Source organism: Tiliqua scincoides, chromosome 3, assembly GCF_035046505.1.
Source record: "Tiliqua scincoides isolate rTilSci1 chromosome 3, rTilSci1.hap2, whole genome shotgun sequence".
NCBI lineage: Eukaryota > Metazoa > Chordata > Lepidosauria > Squamata > Scincidae > Tiliqua > Tiliqua scincoides.
In genome coordinates this window covers 224,182,385-224,203,872 of record NC_089823.1, presented here as the reverse complement: position 1 = coordinate 224,203,872, position 21,488 = coordinate 224,182,385, and the positions used below count along the sequence as shown (strand labels likewise).

The following is a 21,488-nucleotide window of genomic DNA, read 5'->3' as shown; positions in this document are numbered from 1 at the left end:
TCTCTCTAAGGCTGCAGATCTATTCACATTTACCTGGGAGTGAGTCCTGTTGAACTCAATGAGGCTGACTTCTGAGTAAACATGTGTGGGATTGTGCTGTAAGAAAGGGCATGTAGTATTGGTTTTGAAGCAGGCAGTTGCACATTCTTTGTTGACAAAACCAGCTTTGAACCACTTAGACTATAGTAATTACTGCTCAGTATCTAATATCTCATGTTAGAGCACATCGAGGCATGATGACTAACGAGAAGCCCTGAAAGATCATCAGGGTCACATAATAATAATAATAATAATAATAATAATACAGGTATTTATATACCGCCTTTCTTGCTCGTCAGATTTCTCCTCAGACTTTATTCAAGGCGGTTTACATGGGCAGGCTGTTCTAAATCCCCGTAGGGATTTTTACAATTGAAGAAAGGTTCTGTCTTTCAAGAACCACAACATATTGCCCAGTGCAAGTTGTCCACCAGGAAAATCAAAGAATCTGCTGGGTGAAGTTGTCCAGAGATTTGAACTGATATGTCATCAATACACTGATGACACCCAGTTCCATCTTTTCAGCAGTTCATAGGAAGGCAGGGGAAATCCTGAACTGCTGCCTGGCAGTTGATGGGTGAACATGTTGCAACTTAACCTGGATTGGGGGATTGGTCAACCTGGGTATAAATTTTCAACTTGATTTGATGAAGGAGGTTGTATCCCCTCTGGAGAATCAGGTTCACAGTCCATGGGTGCTCCTTGATCCAGGAACTTCTTTTGGAGGCCCAAAGGTGGTAGTGAGTGAGTGACATGTTTTGCCATGTTCAGCAGTACGAGGATAGCAGCTCTTTCTAGAAAACTTTGGCCTGGCCACAGCTATCCATGCTCTGCTCCCCTCCAGACTAGATTATTGCAACACACTCTACATGAGGCTGCCCTTGAAACATGTTCAGAAACATCCTCTGGTGCAAAATGCAGCAGCCTGGCTCTTGGCCAGGCTGTTCATTGGGAACAAATTATTCCAACTTTGTTGATACGCACTGACTGACTTCTGGTTTCCAGGATCAATTCAAAGCACTAATTCATACCTTTGAAACCCTATTTGGTTTGGGAGCAGATCTCTCTTCTCCCACATGTGCTTCCCCAGGCATTCCGTTCATCCTCTGTGGCCCTGCTTCAGATTCTTTTGCCAGTTGAGGTGCAGCAGGCAGCCACTAGAAACACGACCTTTTTGGTACTGACCAACCTCCCCGTGGAGCTCCAATGGGCCCCTCCTCTGATTTATGTCTAATTTTGAGTTATTGATGATTTGCTGCTGTTTTTAGTGTTTTACATTGTTAATGTTTATATTGTGCTGTTTTATTGTTTATATTTGTTAGCTATTTGGGTCTGAATATGAGTTATAAGTCTTTTAGCATAAATAAATGTTTAGGGCTGAGGTCTAAGTGACTTTTTCTCAAAGTACAAGATATTTCCGATGCTTGGTTTATAGCAGCTGGGTGGAATTAAGGTGGGGGGGAAGGGGAAGAGAAACATTTCCATCAATCCTGAGATTTGTTGTTGTTGTTGTTGTCGTTTGCACACAGGTGAGGTCTGCCATAAATCCTATACTCAGTTTTCAAACCTCTGCCGTCATAAGCGCATGCATGCTGATTGCAGAACCCAAATCAAGTGCAAAGACTGTGGACAAATGTTCAGCACTACGTCTTCCTTAAATAAACACAGGAGATTTTGTGAGGGCAAGAACCATTTTGCGGCAGGAGGATTTTTTGGCCAAGGCATATCACTTCCTGGAACCCCAGCTATGGATAAATCTTCCATGGTTAATATGAATCATGCAAATCCGGGCCTTGCTGACTATTTTGGTGCCAATAGGCATCCTGCTGGTCTTACCTTTCCAACAGCTCCTGGATTTTCTTTTAGCTTCCCTGGCTTGTTTCCTTCAGGCTTGTACCACAGGCCACCTTTGATACCTGCTAGTTCTCCTGTTAAAGGACTTCCAAGCACAGACCAAACAATCAAAAGTCAAAGTCCCCTCATGACAGATCCACAGGCACTGCCAACTACCCAGGACATTTTGAAGGCACTAAATAAGCACTCACCTAACCTAAGTGAAAATAAGCCAGTGGAACTTCAACCAGAGAGGTCCTCCGACGAGAGGCCACATGAAAAGATCAGTGACCAATCAGAGAGTAGTGACCTTGATGATGTCAGTACCCCCAGTGGGAGTGACCTGGAGACCACCTCTGGCTCTGATCTGGAAAGTGACATTGAAAGTGATAAAGAGAAATGTAAAGAAAATGGTAAAATGTTCAAAGACAAAGTAAGCTCTCTTCAGAATTTGGCTTCCGTAAATAATAAGAAAGAATACAGCAATCATTCCATCTTCTCACCATCTTTAGAGGAGCAAACTGCGGTGTCAGGAGCTGTGAATGATTCTATAAAAGCCATTGCCTCTATTGCTGAAAAATACTTTGGTTCTACAGGACTTGTGGGGCTACAAGACAAAAAAGTTGGAGCCTTACCTTACCCTTCCATGTTTCCCCTCCCATTTTTTCCAGCATTCTCTCAGTCAATGTACCCATTTCCTGATAGAGACTTGAGACCGTTACCTTTGAAAATGGAACCCCATTCGCCAGGAGAAGTCAAGAAGATCTTAAAGGGAAACTCCGAGTCTCCCTTCGACCTCACCACTAAACGTAAGGAGGAGAAACCACTTACTCCTGTAACCTCAAAACCATCAGCTCCACTGGCAGCCAGTCAGGACCAGCCTCTAGATTTGAGTATGGGAAGCAGGAGCCGAGCCAGTGGCACAAAACAGACTGAGCCTCGGAAAAACCACGTCTTTGGAGGAAAGAAAGGAGAAGATCTTGAATCGAGGAAGTCATCAGACATGTCTTTACAACATGCAAGACCTACACCTTTCTTTATGGATCCCATTTACAGGTAATGCGGGTGTAATGAACTATAACTTTCCGAAGTCTCATTAGTAAGTACAGATGACCCGTTTGGATCATAAAGCCCTGGAGCCTATCCTTTTCAATCGTTTTTTGGGGGTAAAATTACCCAGATTGTTGACAGTGGAATGAATGCAGCTCTGGTCGTGTTCTTTTAATACAAATGAATGATATCGTTGAAGCAGTTTTCCCTTCAGAAAAAGAAAAAAAAATGTATTTTAAAAATTGGCAGTCAAATTCAGCTTTTGTTTGCAAACTAGGAACGTCGATCTTCACTGCAATCAAAGGTGTTTCACCCAAGAACTCAAAACACGTTGTACCATAGCAACACAAGGTGGAACTCAAGGGTAAAATTCTGCCTTTATTTACAATAGAGTAATCTACTGGTTTGTTTTTAGCCATTGGAAGATGCTTGTACCGCTCTGCTGTGCAGAATGTTACAAATGACACTACAGGTACCTGCAGGGTAAAGCTAATTCAAAATCTTAACAGTAAATGTTATTTAGAGCATACAGATATTCACTCACAGACAGTGTAAAGAAAATCTCAAAAGCAAATGTGGAACCTCTTTTACAGAATGTGAGTGTCCTGCAGGTGAACTGTTCCCTATTTGTCCTTTAAATTACAAATTGCAGCAATGGCATATCTCACAGGCCCTGGATTGCTATGTTTATTTGGAACATGTCTTCTTCTAAGTTCTTTCTTCTGGATATGTCTTCAGCTACTTCCCCCTGGACATCCCAGTAAGAGTTGGTATAATCCAACTGATTTGCTATCCCTTTGGGTAGAGGTTCTCAAACTGGGGCATCGTGACACCCCAACCTGAGAAACTCTGACCCTGCACCTTTAAGGGGTGAGGCTACCTTGACAGCAGCATTGTCACTGCACCAGTTGCGTTGGCACTGGAGACACTGAGGATGATATTAGACTTATCAAGTCCTGCAGGTGCCCTTTGGAGGCTGGGGAAGCCTGTGGGGCCCTCGGCAGCCTCCCTCCATTTTAGACTGGAAGCAGGCGGGGTGAGCATTTTTCAACAATTCTAAGGTGCTGGAAGGCTGGCCGAGAGCCCTGCAGGCTTCCCCCACCCTCCAGAGGATATCTGCAGGCCTTGGTAAGTCTAATATTAGCCCCAGCACTGGTGCAATTGCAGGAGCACTGGTGACACCCCTTCCCTCCCCCGCAAGGACTTACAGCAGCTAAAACTTTCCCAGAGAGTTTGGGAACCTCTACCTTTGGGATATTCCTGAGTTTTCATTAAAAAAAACTTTGTTTACTACACTGAAAAGGTAGGGTCTTTCCCACAATATTCCTTATGACGTCTGAACAGACAAAGCAAGGAACACTGCCCCTGCAAACTTCAGATGGTAGCATGCTAGCATCCTTACTTGCTCATCTGTAAAAGCCAGGCCTACTGGTTGTAGGCTTTCATTCCCTATCCAAAAGCAGACATATACTCCTGAGAAACGCATTAGTCTGCTGTGTCATGTGGCAGCTGGAGCATTTTCCTAGGCAGATCTGCTCATGAGGAAGTGCTGCAGATGTTCTTTGCTATTCATATACTGGAGCTGTGACCTTGTGTTCAAAGACACAAATTGTATCTAAAGAATATAGGAACAGGTGACAAATTGTGAGGGACAGGTCAAAAATAAGAAAGTGAAACTGGGCAAGGGGTAATAGTGCAGATGCCAAGTGATTCCCAAATTGTGTGCCAACTCACACAACTGTACCATGAGAAAAATGGCAGCATACACCAATACATTATTATTTAAAGGATACTGGATGCCATCTGCTGCCAATCTACAAGGGAGTTTTGTAGGCTGCCTGTTTTATGTGATTTTCTGCTATAGCTTAACCTCCTTTTAGTCAGTCTCTTCTGACTATGGATAATTCTCTTGTATCTCTGCTTTGGGCATTATTTGGAGAATTCAGCCTCTTCCCAAGGCAGGGATGCAGCCTTCAGTGTGTTTGTCTCACTCTTCTGGGCTTGCCACCTTCCAATGAAGAGACATGCCCAGATCTGTGACTCACACAGGGAGTATACACAGAAATACAGGGGGTAAGCTATCTTGGGGAGGGATGGGTAACTCTTCTAATATACTCTGAAAGCAGAGCTTTTGGATATCTCCAACTTTAGTTTTTTCCCCCTTCAAAATGTAGCTCCGCTGTTTGAAACTTGGGAAACACTAGTCAAAGCTTTTGAGCAAGTGAGCTGAACAATGTGAACTTGTGGTTTTCAAATTTTCAATCTGCTAGTCCAATTTCAGGGGATTCAGAGCTAAATTCAACATTATATCCCTGTGAAAATGTTTTTTTTTAAACTACATTGCTTGTTTCTGTGATCTGGCACTGCTATGAAATTTGCTGTCTCAGTCATTTGGCACAAGTTAAGTAATCAACGGTTTCTAAACTGTTTCTAAAGTATGTTTCTAAACTTTAAAAAAAAAAGTCCATCTGTAAGTAATTAGCCAGAAACTGACATGATTTAAATGTGAATTAAAAAAAACAAAACTTGCAGTTGTCTTAGGGTATTTTGAAGGAAAAGAGTCTAGAAATAAATTTATTTTAGATTTGAAATTATGGATGTTGTTACTGACAAAGTCAATGCTCACTTTGAATGCCTTGTTGCTGCTAAACTGAAAACAGAGGAAGACGAGTAACAAAGGTTTCATGGATACTTTTTTGGCCAAATTCTTCCTTTTGCCTGTAGTGATTGATTTTCTGCAGATGCTCAATCTCGTCTGATGTCGGAAGCTAAGCAGGGTCAGGCCTGGTTAGTACTTGGATGGGAAACTGCCTGGGAATACCGGGTGCTGTAGGCTTATACCATAGTCTTTCGAGACTGAAGGTTGCCGACCAACCATAGAGATATTTCAAGTTTAACTCTATATTTTTGATAGTATGGTTATGTTTTTGATAACTATGCTCATTCCAGCTGCTTACCAGTTATTTGTAATAGCAAATAGCTGAAATTGAATGCTTCCAATGTAGATGCCAGGTATAATGGCCAAGTAAATGGTATAATATCTTAAGGCAGGGCTTTTCAAACTGGGGCATCACAACGCCCTAGCCTGTAAGCCCTGGCCTGTTTCCCCTTAAGGGGCGGGGGCAGCCTGGAGGCAGAGAGGAGGCAGTGGCGCGATCCCCAGGATCGCGCCACTCAGGGGGGCTACAGGGGTTTGAGTCGACTTACCCAAGCCTCCTGCAGCCTCCCGGGGTGCAGGGAGCCCTGTGCGACCTTCTGCAGGGCTCCCCGCAGCTTTGAAAGCAAAAGCGGAGTGATCGTGCCCCGCCTCCGCTAAAGCAGTGGTGGAGCATGACCGCTCCACTTTCACTTCTGAAGCTGTGGGGAGCCGTGCGGAAGGTTGTGCAGGGCTCCCCGCACCCCCGGGAGGCTGCAGGAGGCTCAGGTGAGTGGACTCAAGCCCCTGCAGTGCCACTGCCTTCCCCCCACCCCCGCAAGAACTTAGAGCAGCTCAAACTCTCCCTGATGTTCACCCGGCACATTAGCATTAATGGATGTGACTCACCTGAACGGAGAAAGAATTAATTACATATCCTTGTCTGTGTTTGCTGTGACTGAGAAACTTTGTGTATTATTCATTTTGAATCCAGATCGCTCAAAGGCTACCCATATGTGAGACTCATAAGTAAATTCTCATTTTAACATTTACAGAGTAGAGAAAAGAAAGTTAACTGACCCACTTGAAGCTCTAAAGGAAAAGTACTTGAGACCATCCCCAGGATTCTTATTCCATCCTCAAGTAAGTATTTTTTTTAAAAAAATCAAGCTGTTGAGATTGTAAACAAACATGTTGATTCATAAAAACAGGTGCTGAGGAATGACTGAAACCTTAGTCACTATCGGATTTCCTAAAACATACAATTTTTAGCGAGTAGAGAAGGAAAAAAAACACATACAGCATTGTTTTGATCTTTATGATGTTTTTCAGGAAGACATTTGAGGGCCCAATCCTATCCAATATTTCAGTGTCAGTGCAACTGTGCCCAAAGGGCGTACACTGCATCCTGTGGTGGGGAGGCAGTCACAGAGGCCTCCTCAAGGTATGGGAACATTTGTTTTCTTATCTTGGGGCTGCATTGTGGCTACACCAGTGCTGGAAAGTGGGATAGGACTGGGCTTTGAGCCACTTACCAGAGAACTGAACAACCGTCTTTTACTACCCATGTCTCAGATAGCAGCTTCCCCCACCCATCCACATGCTACAAAACAAATCATAGTTTAAATTTAAAGGTGCCCCAGAACAGTTTGTGATATAGCAGGAAGGCTAGTTATTCCAAGAAAAAAGTTCAAAGTCACACTGAACATGAGCAAACTTCGGGGCTCACCTAAAGTACAAAGCCGAGGCTAAACTGTGTAGCCTTGGCTTTGGAGGCTTGATCAGTTCATAGAACCATGTGCCTGTGCTCACATAAGGATTATTAGACCACGTTTTGGCACATATGGTGAGTCACAAGCGATGCGCCATATATCCTGTTCCCAGATTCTCAGTGTCTGTTAACACTGAACCCTAGAAATGCTGTAATGGACTAGATGGACTAGAGAATTGGACTAGATGACTTTCACTTACAACTCTAATATTCTGTGATTCTAGGAACCAATTTTGGTGTTTGACTGTCTCATGCCTGCCAAAGGGTAAAATGTGTGACCCAACTGTATGACAAATAGATTAATCAGTCGTATTGGCCATTGGTCATAAAAGGCCATTGATCTTTTTCTTTGCCACACAAGTGAGTGGGTCTACCTTTAATCTATGTGACCACTGCTGTTTTTATGTGCCACTCTTGGCTGCTATAGATTTAGGGCCCAATTTCTATGGTTGCCCTGCATTGCCAGAACTTGCATTGGGCAGTAAATCTTGTGCCACTTGTATACATTTTGTTGTTTTATTTAATATTATTAGTTTAAATATTTCTATCCCTCCTTTCCTCCACTTAGTGACTTTATCAACTTAGGTTAGTTTCTGTCTGTGTTAGTCTAGTGGCCTATGCAGTGGTCTAGGTTTTCTGAACACAATGTTTTATTTTGAAAGCTATGGGCAAACACAGAAGTGATTATTATCCTCCTTGCTACTATAATGGTTTGTAGCACTTAGAAAAAAGCTACTTTATTATTGGAATTGATTTTTATTCTCTGCTTTTTTTTTCATTGCTCCAGCATAACCAGGGTGAGAGGATAGGGTTGTGAGAGTTGCCAAAAAGCATAGCTTGGACTGTGTTAGTGGTAGCCCATAGTAGTGCAAAAAAAATGTTTAGGCGGATAGTCAAGTAAGATTTTATTTGATGTGAATTCGCTTTTAGCAGATAATTAAGGCAAAGTTTATATAACAGTTGAAAACCTGTTGAAAATACCCTGTTTCTCCCCAAAAAAGATCTAGTGTGTTTTTTGAGAATTGCTGAAATATAAGACCTACCCTGAAAATAAGACCTAGTTGTGATCAGGGCCGGGATAGGCGGGGGTGGGGGGCCAGAAGACGTCCTCAGGCGGGGGCGGGTGGACAACATGACCGGGAACGCTGCACTCCTGTGCGTGCCACCTAGAAAGCGCCTGCTACCTTGGGCAGAGGACGCTGAGGAGGAGCTGAGGTGGGAAGCAGGAAGCGAGGCAACCCTGCCTACCAGACTCTGAGGCTCTCCACACTTTCCAGGGAGTAAGACCCATTAACTATAAAGGGACTGACTTCTGAGTAGACAGGCAGGCAGGCAGGCATCCACCTGGGCGCTGATGGGACACCCTCTCCACACCTTCCAGAGATGGGACACCCTCTCCGCACCCTCTCCTCACCTTCAAGTCCCATTAACTATAAAGGGACTGACTTCTGAAAAAAATAAGACCTACCCTACTACACTACTACTACACACTACTACAAGACCTAGTGTGTTTTTTTGAGCCTATATATATATATATATATATATATATAAAAGACAGTGTCTTATTTCCAGGGAAACACGGTATATGATTTTGACTAATTTTAGGACAAAAGGGGAGGAGGGAATAGACCACCAGGAAGGGAGTAGTTTTGCATGTGAGGTTCCAGGTTCAGTCCCAGCACCTCTTTTATTTTTAGAGACAGTGTGGTGCAGTGGCTAGAGACTGAACAAAAGCACTTGCCTTTTGCTGAATCAGGCCTTTGGTCCATCCAGTTCAGTATGGTCTATTCTGCCTGGCAGTACCTCTCCAGGGTTTCAAATTGCCATTTTCCAGCACCTTCCTAGAGATGCTAAGAATTGAACTTAGGACAAGCAAAGTATGTGTTGTACCACTGAGGTTGCAATCCTAACTAACTTTCCAGCACTGGCATAGCTGTGCCAGTGGGGCATGTGCTGCATCCTGCAGTTGGGGGGCAGTCATAGAGGCCTTCTAAAGGTAAGGCAATGTTTTTCCCTTTACCTCGGGGTTGTGTTGCCCTTATATCAGTGCTGGAAAGTTGGTTAGGATTGAGGCCTGAGCCATGTTCCTTCCCTGGCTAGATTTTTTAGGGTCAGGCGCCAATTATGCTTTGCCATGGCTATGTTTCCAATATGGCCTCCCCATGCAAACTGAGTGCTCTCACCACATTATTACTTGGGAATGGGACCACAGGTCAGCAGCAGGGCACATACCTTGTATGCACGTGGTCCCAGGTTCAATTCCTGGCATCTCCCAGTAGAGCTGGGAAAGAGCCTTGTCTGAAAACCTTTACTTCCAGTCAGTGCAGACAGTTTTGGGTTCAGGGACCAATGGTCTAACTCAGGGGTATCCAAAGTTTTTGGCTGGAGGGCCACATTATCTCTCTGACACTCTGTCGGGGGCTGGGGAAAAAAAGAATTAATTTACATTTAAAATTTGAATAAATTTGCATAAGTTTACATAAATGAATATATTAAAGATGAACTTATATGAATGAATGAAGGTCTTGCAATAGCTCAAGGCCTATAAAAGTCCTTGCACAAAGCAAGGCTGGCCTTTCCTTTGCTGCCTCTGCTGCATCACAGACATGAAACAGCAAGCAGTGGAGGGAGCCCTCATCCCACAGCTCATGCGAGAGGTCAAACAGTTGCTCTCACGCTGAGAGCAGTTGCGTTGGGCCAGTGCAGGCTCCAGTAAATCTCTGGAGGGCCAGATGCTCATTGGAGACTGGGGGCTCCCTGAGGGCTGCATTGAGAAGCCTCGAGGGCCACGTGTGGCCCCAGGGCCGGGGTCTGGGCACCCCTGGTCTAACTGAATATAAGGCAGCATCACATATTAATAATCTGTAGCACTCCCCATGCCTTCACACATGGTGAAAAGTGGGGAGACTCACAGTGTGATGACCCCAGTCTTATGTGATGGATACTTCTGAATGATACAGCAGTCTGGGAAAAGACTTTTATCATCACCTCCGTGGCAAATGCAATGTGTATGTTGGCTCTCCAGTGTGCTTGGTCTGTTCCCCACCCAGCTGTAAAGGCTGAGTTTTGGCACAGGGTTGGCATGAGGTTAAAATACTGCTTTGAGCTATGTGGAGAAAACTCAGGATATGTACATAATAAGCAAGTAATGAAAAGGAACCAGGAGCAAAACCTATCTGAAAGAAAGGATAGAAAGGAAAAGCAGTGTTTGGGCCTCTTCAGCCTAGAAAAGAGACGCCTGAGGGGAACATGTTTGAGACATACAAAATTATGCATGGGAAGGATAAAGTGGATAGAGAGATGCTCTTTACACCGCAGGATGTGGTGACTGCATCTGGCCTGGATGCCTTTGAAAGGGGATTGGACAAGTTTCTGGAGGAATAATGCATTACGCGTTACAAGCCATAATGGGTATGTGCAACCTCCTGATTTTGAAATGGGCTATGTCAGAATGCCAGATGCAAGGGAGGGCACCAGGATGCAGGTCTCCTGTTATCTGGTGTGCTCCCTGGGGCATTTGGTGGGCCACTGTGGGACACAGGAAGCTGGACTAGATGGGCCTATGGCCTGATCCAGTGGGGCTGTTCTTATGTTCTTAACTACAATTCCCAGGAAGCCTTGCAGGTCTCTTGTTATCAGGTGTGCTCCCTGGGGCATTTGGTGGGCCACTGTGAGATACGGGAAGCTGGACTAGATGGGCCTATGGCCTGATCCAGTGGGGCTGTTCTTATGTTCTTACTTTCCTCTTGTTCTCCCCTCCTGCCTATTGGTCTCCTCAGACATACACCACCTATTTTGGTGGGTGGGTGGGTGTCCACAAAGGAAAAAGTTGTGGAAAGGTTTTTGAAAGAAGGGATAAGATGTGATGTGTGCTGTTGCTACTGGATCCACACACACCTCCATTCTTCCCCTGGGACACCCAGTTCCACCCTGCCCACTATCTTCCCCCTGCACTGTCCCCCTTGCTGGCTCACAGCCAGCAAGATCAGGTTGCCAGTGGGCCATCACCACTGCGATTTGGCTGCCAGCGACATCTGCTGCTGTTTGGCCTGTTGCTGTAGCAGAATTCTGTTCCTCTGCTATCATAACAAGCCTGATAGGAGTGGGATGGTATTTCTGGGATGGTAAAGTTCTCCGATAGGAACTTTCATGTTCTACCCAAATGGCCCTCTTAGTTGTTGGAAAAGTGAGAGAGCTGTTTTCATGGCATATCATGACCTAAGTAGTGATGACAGGCACTGAGCTCAAATAATTTAGATAATTCAATAACCAACATTTTATTGAAAGCCTGATGCAACATAGAGAAAGTGAACTCTCTTGTATGAACTTTCCTTTCCTCATTCCAAATAAATCCAATCACCTTCCAGCTTTGGTTTGAACTGTTTGTAAAGAATAATATTTGTACAAACCTGTTGACTCTTTATTTTTGGCTGCTAACGCTACATTTATAGGTATTTGTCAGGTACAGTTACCTACTGGGACGTAAATGGGGGGATTCCAGCCCAGAGCAGTGCTACTTATCAGAGAGGATGGAAGCAGCCCCAATATCCAGCCTACACTCCTTAAGGCTGTCACTTTCCTGGGACTATATCTCATTGAACACACTTACCTTTGAGTAGATATGCAGAGAATTGTGCTGTCAATTTTATTATTTTATGTAGGAAATTCTTCTGAATTCTGCAAAGCACTCCCACTGACCTGCCCTAAGGTGCAGCTGAAATAAATATGGTTGCCTGGGTTGCAGCAGTTCCAATATCCCAGTAGCCCCTGTAAGAGGTTAATGGCAGGTTGGTCAACAGGTCTGCCTCCCAATGATGTGACTCTGTCTGCAGTCCTAACCACACTTTCCTGAGAGTAAGCCCCATTGAACAAAATAGGACTTACTTCTGAGTAGACCTGGTTAGGATTGTGCCCTGTGTCTCATTTTCACAACTGGCACACTGACCCAGCTGAGAATCCTCTTCCAGGCATACTCCACACCACATGATCTTGGCCCATGTGCCACTTAGGGCCAGGGCCGCAGAATGCTGCCCCTTCCCCAGTAGATTGCCGTTCCCCTCCGTACTGGTCAGTCCAGAGCCTTGCACTGTACTTTCTGGCCCCCTGAAAGCCTTCTGAGGCCTCCAGAGTGCCTTTAAGCATTACTTCCGGTTTTCATCAGAAAATGGTTTAACGGTTCATCAGTTTAACGGCCCTCCAGAGACCTCATTAGGTTTTCAGAGGTCTAGAGGATGCTGCCCAAAGCCTCACTGGCCCTCAGAAGAGTTCCAGAGGGCAGGCGGCTGTGGTACCACCCCCACAGGCCTTGCAGGTGTGGCGCCTAGGGTTTTTGCCCCCCCCATTCCCCCAGGAACACCGCCACCCCACACATATCAAGCAATATGTGAGATAAGATGGGATACATAAACTTGATTTGTGCTATCTTCCTCTCCCTTTTTTCACGGAGTTGTGCAAATCTAGTCTTGTTTGCATAGGGTAGCAGCATCAAACACCATTGTACGCATTTGTTGAGGATGCACAAACCTGCTTTTCCACAGTGCAGCTACGATCCTTGGCTCAATGGGTGTAACTCCAAGAGATGGTATCTCAGATGGCTGAGTCCCACCTGCCTGCCCTTGGATCTCTGCCTCTCCCTACCCTATCTCATGTGGGAGCATTTCTACAGGGCCTGTTTCTCCATTACAGCCACCACTCGGAGGCTGCTTTAAAGGACTCCCAGCAATGGGTATTATCACATGGTGAAACCGTTTATGTGGAGAAACTTACTGTGTGAAACAAAGGTCTGTGCAGATTGAAAAACAATTGCCCTTGTTATGTGGTGAGTTTCTCTATATGAACAGCTTATCACATGCTAAAACAGCTGCCTCCTAGAGTGATTTCAAATTGTTCATGTGGCAGCTGTGAAATATAAACATGACTGTGATCCTGATGCCTCCCCGGAGTTACTGTTTGCAGTCTTACCTTTCTGTCTTCTCTCTTGCTGGTTCCCTTGGTGTGCCTTGGAATACTTGTGTCTTTCCTCTGCCCTTTAATTTCTCTGTCTTGTGTCCTCCAGATGTGATTTTATTGTAGACTCACAGCCCAATCTTGAGCTGCCCAGGGCGCGCGGCTGCAGCGGCGACAAGAACGGCTCCTGCCGCATCCTGCGCGCCTCAACCTTCTCCTGGGTAACTTTCATCCCCTTCTCCCTGGTAAGGGAAGCAGCCCCGCAATGGGGCTACTCACTTTACTGCTGACCAAAAGGTCAGCAGTAAGGTAAAGCCGTTTGGGTAGGGTAAAGTCTGCACGAACGAACAGGATACGGTGGAGCAGAGCTCCACCCACCTCCTGCCCTGCTACTCCCTCCCCTGGCATGCCTCCTGTCCACCCTCTCTCCTCCCCTGCCTCCCCGTCACGCCTCCTGCCCGCCCTCTCCCCGCCCCCGCCGTCCTTTCCCCTCCTTGGAACGCCTTCTCCCCGCCCCCACTTACTGTGCCGTGGCTCAGCGGTCCATGAGACCACCAAACAGCAGAGGCTGGGTGCCCGCCCTGCACTAGCCTAGCGCTAGCCCAGCACTAGCCGGCGCTGGGCTAGCATGGGCAGTAGCCCGGCAGTAACTGTCGCTGATTTGCCTTATGCACTAACCACCCCACACTAGCCCAGCGCTAGTGCTAGCATAGGCAATAGCCCAGCAGTAACTGTCGCTGACATGCCTTATGCACTAGTTGCCCAGCGCTAGCGCAGCACCAGCTGGCGCTGGCCTAGCATGGCCAGTAGCCCGGCAGTAACTGTCGCTGATGTGCCTTATGGCACATTTGTGACAGTGCACATGGGTGCCGCCGAGCTCAGAATTGGGCTCTTAATCCTCTAATACAGGGGTGCCCAAACCCCGGCCCGGGGGCCACTTGCGGCCCTCAAGGCCTCTCAATGCGGCCCTCAGGGAGCCCCCAGTCTCCAATGAGCCTCTGGCCCTCAGGAGATTTGTTGAAGCCCGCACTGGCCCAACGCAACTTCTCTCAGCAAGAGGGTGACTGTTTGACCTCTCGTGTGAACTGTGGGATGAGAGCTCCCTCCACTGCTTGCTCTTTCACATCTGTGATGCAGCAGCGGCAGCAAAGGAAAAGCCAACCCCTTTTATAGGCCTTGAGCTATTGCAAGACCTTCATTCATTCATAAGTTCATCTTTAACATATTCATTTATGTAAACTTATGTAAATTTATTCAAATTTTAAATGTAAATTCTTTTTTCCCCCCGGCCCCCGACACAGTGTCAAGAGAGCTGATGTGGCCCTCCTGCCAAAAACTTTGGACACCTCTGCTCTAATACATGGCTAGTGGACTGTGGGCACAATCCTTACCTGCAGATGGGCTGGTGCAAGTCACTTGCGCTGGCCCAGAAGTGCTGAGAAAGGGCCATAAGGCACTTTCGTGCCACCATGTGAGGAGGGGGGCTGACATGAGCCCTGAAGCGCTGGTGGAATTGTAAGGCAGGCTGGCACAGGAGCTTGGGGAGGGCAGGAAGGACTTATTCCAGGGCAGGGGAAGGTGGGCAACAGGTGAGCCTGTGGGTCCATGAGACCAGCAGAGGCTGGGCACTCGCCCTGCACTAGGGCCTGTGGCCTGTGGGTGGGCTACAGCCTAGTGAGGGGTAGGGCCAGTCTGGGCAGGCAATGGAAAAGCTCTAGGTCCAGGCGACGCGGAGCAGCTCCAGGTTGCTCAGATCTGCGTCACCTCTATTTGGGGATCCAAATAGCCTCATTGGGTCTGCTGCGGTATGACCCAGAGTAAGGGGAATGCATTTCCCTTGCTCCGGGTTAAGCCGCAGGCAGCCCCAACCCTTCTCCGGATATGGGCAGGCCAATCAGCCTCCCCATTAAAGCGTGGGTTCGGACTGGGCTATACGTTAGCTTGGTGTGTCACAAGATGTGCCTGTCTGCAGGGGAAAAACAGCTCCCCTAAGACTGCTAGTGGCCCATATTACCCATCCTTAACCGTACATACTTGTGACATAGCAACCATCTGAATAACATGCATTTGTAAAAAGGCATAATATAACTTGTTATAAAAATAGCAACATGTCATATTTTATATTTAGTGCTAAAGTGGAAAGGGATGGAACCAAAACAAAGTGTGTTAACACCGAACAGGAAGAACAAAATGTGGCAGATATCAAGTTATCATGAGTTAAAGTAGTATAAATTTTGAACCACAGTTCGAGTAATGTTCATCCCTGTTTATCTTCAAATATCTCTCCTCCTACTGTATTTCTCTTCCTGCTAAAGAGGTGGTTGGCAAATCAGGATCAGAGCACAGTAAGATAAACGCTGGTTTGATCCCCAAGGCAGAATTTGGCCCCGCGTATATATAGTAATTTATTTTAATATTATTATATTTTAGTAACTTTGTTCGTACATGGGCAGATTGCACAAAGACAAACTTTCTGAAGATGATTTATAAACAACACCCCAAACTGCCTGTAATGTCCACTTTTATGAAACCATGATAGGATCAAAATATGTGCATCCTCTTATAAGGGGGGAAAAAATCCAGCAGGCTTCCATTTGTTTTTGAAAGTGACTATTTTGGAATGTAAAAATCACAGACTGCACAGCTGCATTTCTGGAGATGATGGGCCAATGCTGACATTGCACTGGCTCCCTTGTAACCATGGTTGGCAGCCAACCCTGGGAATATAGTCTGCATCCTTCTTGTTTTCCCTGGATCAAACCTTCTTTCTTTAAGGGAAATGTCAGCACTAGCATTAACAGGCTGTTGCTGTTATGTGCAGTGGCCTTGTGTCTCTTCAAATGCAAATAATCCACTACTGGCAGGGCAACCATGTTCATCTCTTGTAGCAAAAGCAACAAAGATTTGTGGCATTTTAATGACAAATTTATTGTGGCATGAACTATACATTAATTGCAATAAGGGATCCAAATGCGGGAATAATGTGTTGTTTTTGTTTCAATTTTGCTCCCAGTTCCAATTGCCTGATCAAAGAACTTGGGTAAGTTTATTATTTATATTTTCAATTTAAACACTATAAAAGAAATTGCATAAGAAGAAAACATGACATGAACAATAATCTACTTCACTGAAACATGACAACCTTTTTCCCGCTAATTAATTTAGCTCTTCTAAATCATAGTTGTGTCTTATTTTGCTTCTCATTAAACAAATACTGCCGTCTTTATTTACTCCATTACTGTTTACAATGAATGAGAGCCTGCTACAAAGGATTGCACATACAACCCTTTCATAGAATTTTATTAAGGTTTTTAGAGGCATAAAATTGTTATACAGGTATGCGAACCCAAAGCTTTAAGTGCTCACTGATATAAACAAAAAGCCCCTGAACATTCACCTCTTACATGCTAGTGTAATTTTAAATGTAAACTAGCCAAATATTTGCTATGAATCAGAAGCTGTCCTGATAAAACAATACTTTGCAGGCAAATCCACATAACACACAGCAGATACCTGCCTATAAGTCGACCCCACAGATAAGTCGAGGGCAGGTTTTGAGCCAACAATCATGGAACAATCATGGAATTTTCTATTATCCTCGGATAAGGGGTTAAACTTAGGGGGGTGCCTGACTATAGTTTTGTCTGATTTTACTCAAGGCCAGATCCTGAAAAATAACCCACCACTAATTGTTACCTAAGAACTGTAGTCTCTGATTTATTAAAAACATAGTAAAAGATCAAAGTAAATACAAAGTAAAAGTAAAAGTAAAAAAAAAGCAAAGGAAAAACATAGTAAAAAGATTAATAACAAAAGTAAAAGTAATAAGATACATTTTTATTCTTTTTAAATTATGGTCCTCATCATCTTTTTGTAAGCACTATCAGAGTAAGTGCACTGTAAACAACATACCAGTAGAACAGTGGTTCCCAACCTGGTATTCATGTACTCCTAGGGACACTCAACAGGACCTTTAGGGGTACTTGAAAAAGAATGGAATATGGTAGAAAAAGGCAGGTCATGCTCCAGAATGCCTTACAAGGCCTTGCAGGAAGGGAGGTAGCTAGTTGGCTGTGAAAACCCCACCTACCTAGTTTTTGGTCATCAATTCATGTATGAACCAGTGATTGAAAACCAGCACAGTAAAAAAACTGAAACATAATATGGAAAGTGATCAGTCACCCAGAATTTCAGCACACTTCTGGTGCAAAACAGTGCAAAGGCAGAGTCTTCTTCAAACAGATAAAAAGAGAAAATACTGTGATAAATACATGAAGTCTGGGCTTTCATAGAGAGGAGATGAGGGCTTGTATTATTAATTACAAACATTTTGCTAATATGAAGGATACAATTTATGGAAATGGGCTGCCAAGGGATATGCAAGTGAAAAAGGTTGAACCATGAATCAAATCCACCTTTAAGGTGTCTGGTGTGTTAAGCCAGAAGCTCTACGTACAACATACAACCCATAACACGTAACTAGGAGTGTGCAATTCAATTCACAGCAGAGAGATGCAGTTGCATATATTTGCAACCCTTTTTACTCAGAAGTAAACCCACTGCTTTCCATTGGGGTTATTCTGAAGTAATGGTGCACTGAATTGTAGCCTGGGAAGGAGGGTCCCATCCTGGTGTTTCAAAAAACAGACCTGCGTTGCAAGCATTTGCAAAGCAGAACCAGGCTGCAGCAGAAGGAAGGAGAATAAGAGGTTAACAAATTGCTTCTAAGGAGCTGTGCCTGCCTGCTGCTTGAGAAACTTGGCGCCTGTCTGCCCTTGAGAAACGAAACTTTTCAGAGTTGAAAGGCTTCTCCCTCTGATTGACCCGGAGATAAGGCGAAGTGAGAATTGGAGTTTGATTACTTGGCAAAAATTTCACATACTATAGGGGAGTATCTACAGTAATATTAAAGTCTATGTTTACATATTTTGGGAAAAAAAAAAAAAAAGACTGAAGCCAGCATTTTAAAACTTTTAATTTCCTTTTAAGAAGTACAGTATTCCAGCAATTGTTCACCATTTCAAAGAAACTTAAAGGCTGAAAAATGTGCATTATCTTAAATTAACAATTTGGACCTCAAGCCCATTCTGATGTAATTTCTGGTGATCCCTGGATATCTTTTTGAAGCACAAGTAAAATCACCATTGGTAATAGCTCTTCCATGTCACTTTTCCGAATCAAATTTCATGAGTGGGATCTTAATGTTGCTTCAGACATTTGTTTTGCCAGCGTGGAGATTGAACTCTGGAATGGAAAAAAAAATGATGTGTAATGAGTAACATAAGTATCTTTCCCTTTTTGTTGTGGAAATGGTGGGAAGCCACTGCAGTGGGCGCAGGAGGCTTTAGGGCCCAATCTATCCAACTTTTTAGCACCAGTGTAGTCGTAGTGCAGCCCCAAGGTAAGGGAACAAATGCTCCCTTATCCTGAGATCTCCACCATAGGATGCAGCGCTTGCCCTATGGGCGTGGCTGCATCAGCACTAGAAATTTGGGTAGGAATGAGTACCTTGCTCTTGTTGCAGTTCTAATCCCAGTTGCACACTATTTTAGTTTTGGGAAAAAAAGTTTCCATTGTCCTTCCACCCCTTGCCACAGATTCACCCCATTTCATGCCCCCACATGCGCTATTATATATAAAAAGTAAAACCATGCTTTACATTCTGCGTAATGTCTAGCTATACCTCTGCTTGCAAATTAGATGGTAGGAACTTCCAGGAGCTAAGAAACAAAGCAGCTACTCAAGCAGGCATGTTGTGAGTGTTGGTTCTTACTGAGGCCTGAACCCAGTGCTTGGGTTTGTGCAGGGATTGGGAGCCCAAGCCTGAACAGTGCTCAGCGGCTTACCATTGGTGTGCACTGTCGCAAACACGTCATAAGGCACATTTGCAAGCCTTACTGCCGGGCCAGCACCTGTGCTAGCTCAGCGCTGGTTGGCGCTGGGCTAGAGCTGGGCAAGCACCCATTATCCACCGCTCGGCAGTCGCATGGACTGCCGAGCTGTGGCACGGTAAACGGGGGTGGGGAGAGGGGCAGGGAGGAGGCATTCCGGGGAGGGGGGAGGCAGGCAGAGGAAGGAAGCATGACAGAGAGGTGGGAGGCGGGGAGAGGGCAGGTGGGAGGCATGCCGGGGGAGGGAGGAAGGTGGGTCCAGTGGAGCTCTGCTCCACCGGATCCTGTCGGTTTGTGTGATGCTCGGCGCCCTACACGAATGCCTTTACCTTCCCGCCGACCTTTTGGTTGGCCGTAACTTGAGTAGCCCCATTGCAGGGTATTTCCCTTACCCGGGAGAAGGGAACAAAAGTCCCCTTCTCCTGAGGTGCTGCCCATGGTAGCCCGTGGCACACAGGATCTGGTGGCAGCCGTTTTCGGTGCCTCTGAAGCTGCGTGCTGGGAGCTCAGGATTGGGCTGTTAGTCTGCACACGACCACGGAACACTGGCCAAAGGATGAAATGACAAGATGATCAGCTAGGCCCAGCCTCTTGAACTTGATTGTGGCACAGTAGGGTCATACGACAAGGCTGAACCACTATAAAAGCTCAAACTTGCTTCTTTGACCAATATGGAAGCTCTAGGTCACATGAAGGTGGACAATCCATATTTTTAAAAACTGATTTGCCCCAAATACCTAGAAATGGAGGGATAGGAAAGTCTGATTTAATGAGTGCAGACGTAAGAGGTGTCACACTCATTCCCCCAGTTTACCTTCCTTCAGTGCATCCTATGTAATCACTTTTCCTTCAGCCTGGCTCCAGTATTGAACCTGGCTGAATGAAAACCACTTTGGGAGAGGCACACTAGAGAGGATTTAGTTAACTACATGACTCCATCTTAGTCACATGCAACCTGAGTTTAAATTTGCTGCTGTTCCCTGCCCCACACTTATGCTATTCTTACTGTGTCTTGCCCTGTCCCCTGGATCTTGTCTCACTGACTTAGTCAGAGCTGCATTTGGCATCTTCTAGAACTTGAACACATATGTTCAGATCCTCACCCTCAACTTATGCTTATTTTACTTACAGGGAATTCCTTTATCTTTTAGAAATATTACAGGTACCTAAACAACCACAGCTGGTTGAAGAGTTTCTATGCAAGGAGAACTATTCAGTTACTTTACAGTTCTGTGTTCCAAACCTTGCTATCATCTGCATGCTTTAGGGCAGTTTAAACTATTTTAACATTTCCTCTCCTTTGCTTTATCTAAATCCTTTTCTGCACTGGTAGATTTGGAAAAGAAATGCAAACAGATGCCCTTCCTAGTGTTCCTTCTCCTGCTTTTTTCTTTTCCAAACTCTTGCTCCTTCAACTAGCCATACTCTTCTTGAGGTTCTACCCCAACAAAAGCTCCAGAGTAACTTGGATGGATGTTAGGTTAATTTGATGAAGAAAGAAGATGGTGAACTCCATTCATCCAGATTTGTATATCTCTTTAAAACAGCCTAATAAAAATGGAAGACATACTTCTGTAAAGATTTTTCTTTCCCATGAATTATGAGTTCTTAAGGTCAGCCATTTTCTGCTTGGATATATTGACCTAAATTATAAATTTGGTTGAGGCATATAATCCAGGGCACTGCCTACTAAACTATCTCAGGCTATTGCATTTACATTATTTATTCTTAACAGACTCTTTCCCCTTTCTGTCATTTACTGTTTTTCTGTTCCTAGCTAATAAATTCTAACAGGAATGTCCATGGCCTTGTTGATGGTATCAAGCCCATCTGATATTTATAAATACATACTTTTTTCCCAGTTATGGTAATGCCTACATTTTGGGTTTGAGCTGGGGGAATTGGGAGTACAGACAGGTTTGCGTCACCCAGCGGTTTATGGCCTCTTAGGGACCAAAAGGGAGGTAGAGGATACAAGCCACTTCCTTTTCTAAACTTCTGGATGCAGATAGAATCAACTATGTATGTAAATCAAAACTGTCATTCTGTGTAACATATACTATTCTGTATTTCTTTTGTAATGGCCCGATCCACACTAAAGGCAGTGCCAACGGAACATGTGTTCCGCTGGCACTGGTTGCCACATAAGCACAATAAAGTGCTTTGTGGCAGCACAGAGAGCTGGTGCGCCAGCAGGGAGACCAGAGCCTTTCCTGCACATCAGCAGAGCAGTGGGGGCCTACTGGAGCAGGTCAGCCCTGCGCGGGTGGTGGAATGGGGCAGGGGAGGGTGGGGAGGAGGTTGAATGGGGAAGGGAAGGGTA

At 45.0% G+C, this 21,488-nt stretch overlaps 1 protein-coding gene across 6 annotated transcripts in view; it reads left to right on the top strand.

The window, feature by feature from the left end:
• MECOM (MDS1 and EVI1 complex locus) overlaps window positions 1–21,488 on the top strand; it is a 106,675-nt gene that overhangs the window by 56,809 nt on the left and 28,378 nt on the right. For 2 of the 6 annotated variants that reach the window (XM_066620938.1, XM_066620936.1), the window contains exons 7-9: window positions 1,569–2,928; window positions 6,613–6,700; window positions 16,288–16,314. In XM_066620938.1, coding sequence (XP_066477035.1) covers window positions 1,569–2,928; window positions 6,613–6,700; window positions 16,288–16,314 — 1,475 coding nt within the window. The remainder of the gene's footprint in view (window positions 1–1,568; window positions 2,929–6,612; window positions 6,701–16,287; window positions 16,315–21,488) is intronic. The other 4 variants (XM_066620940.1, XM_066620939.1, XM_066620941.1 and 1 more) reach the window with 3 other exon arrangements.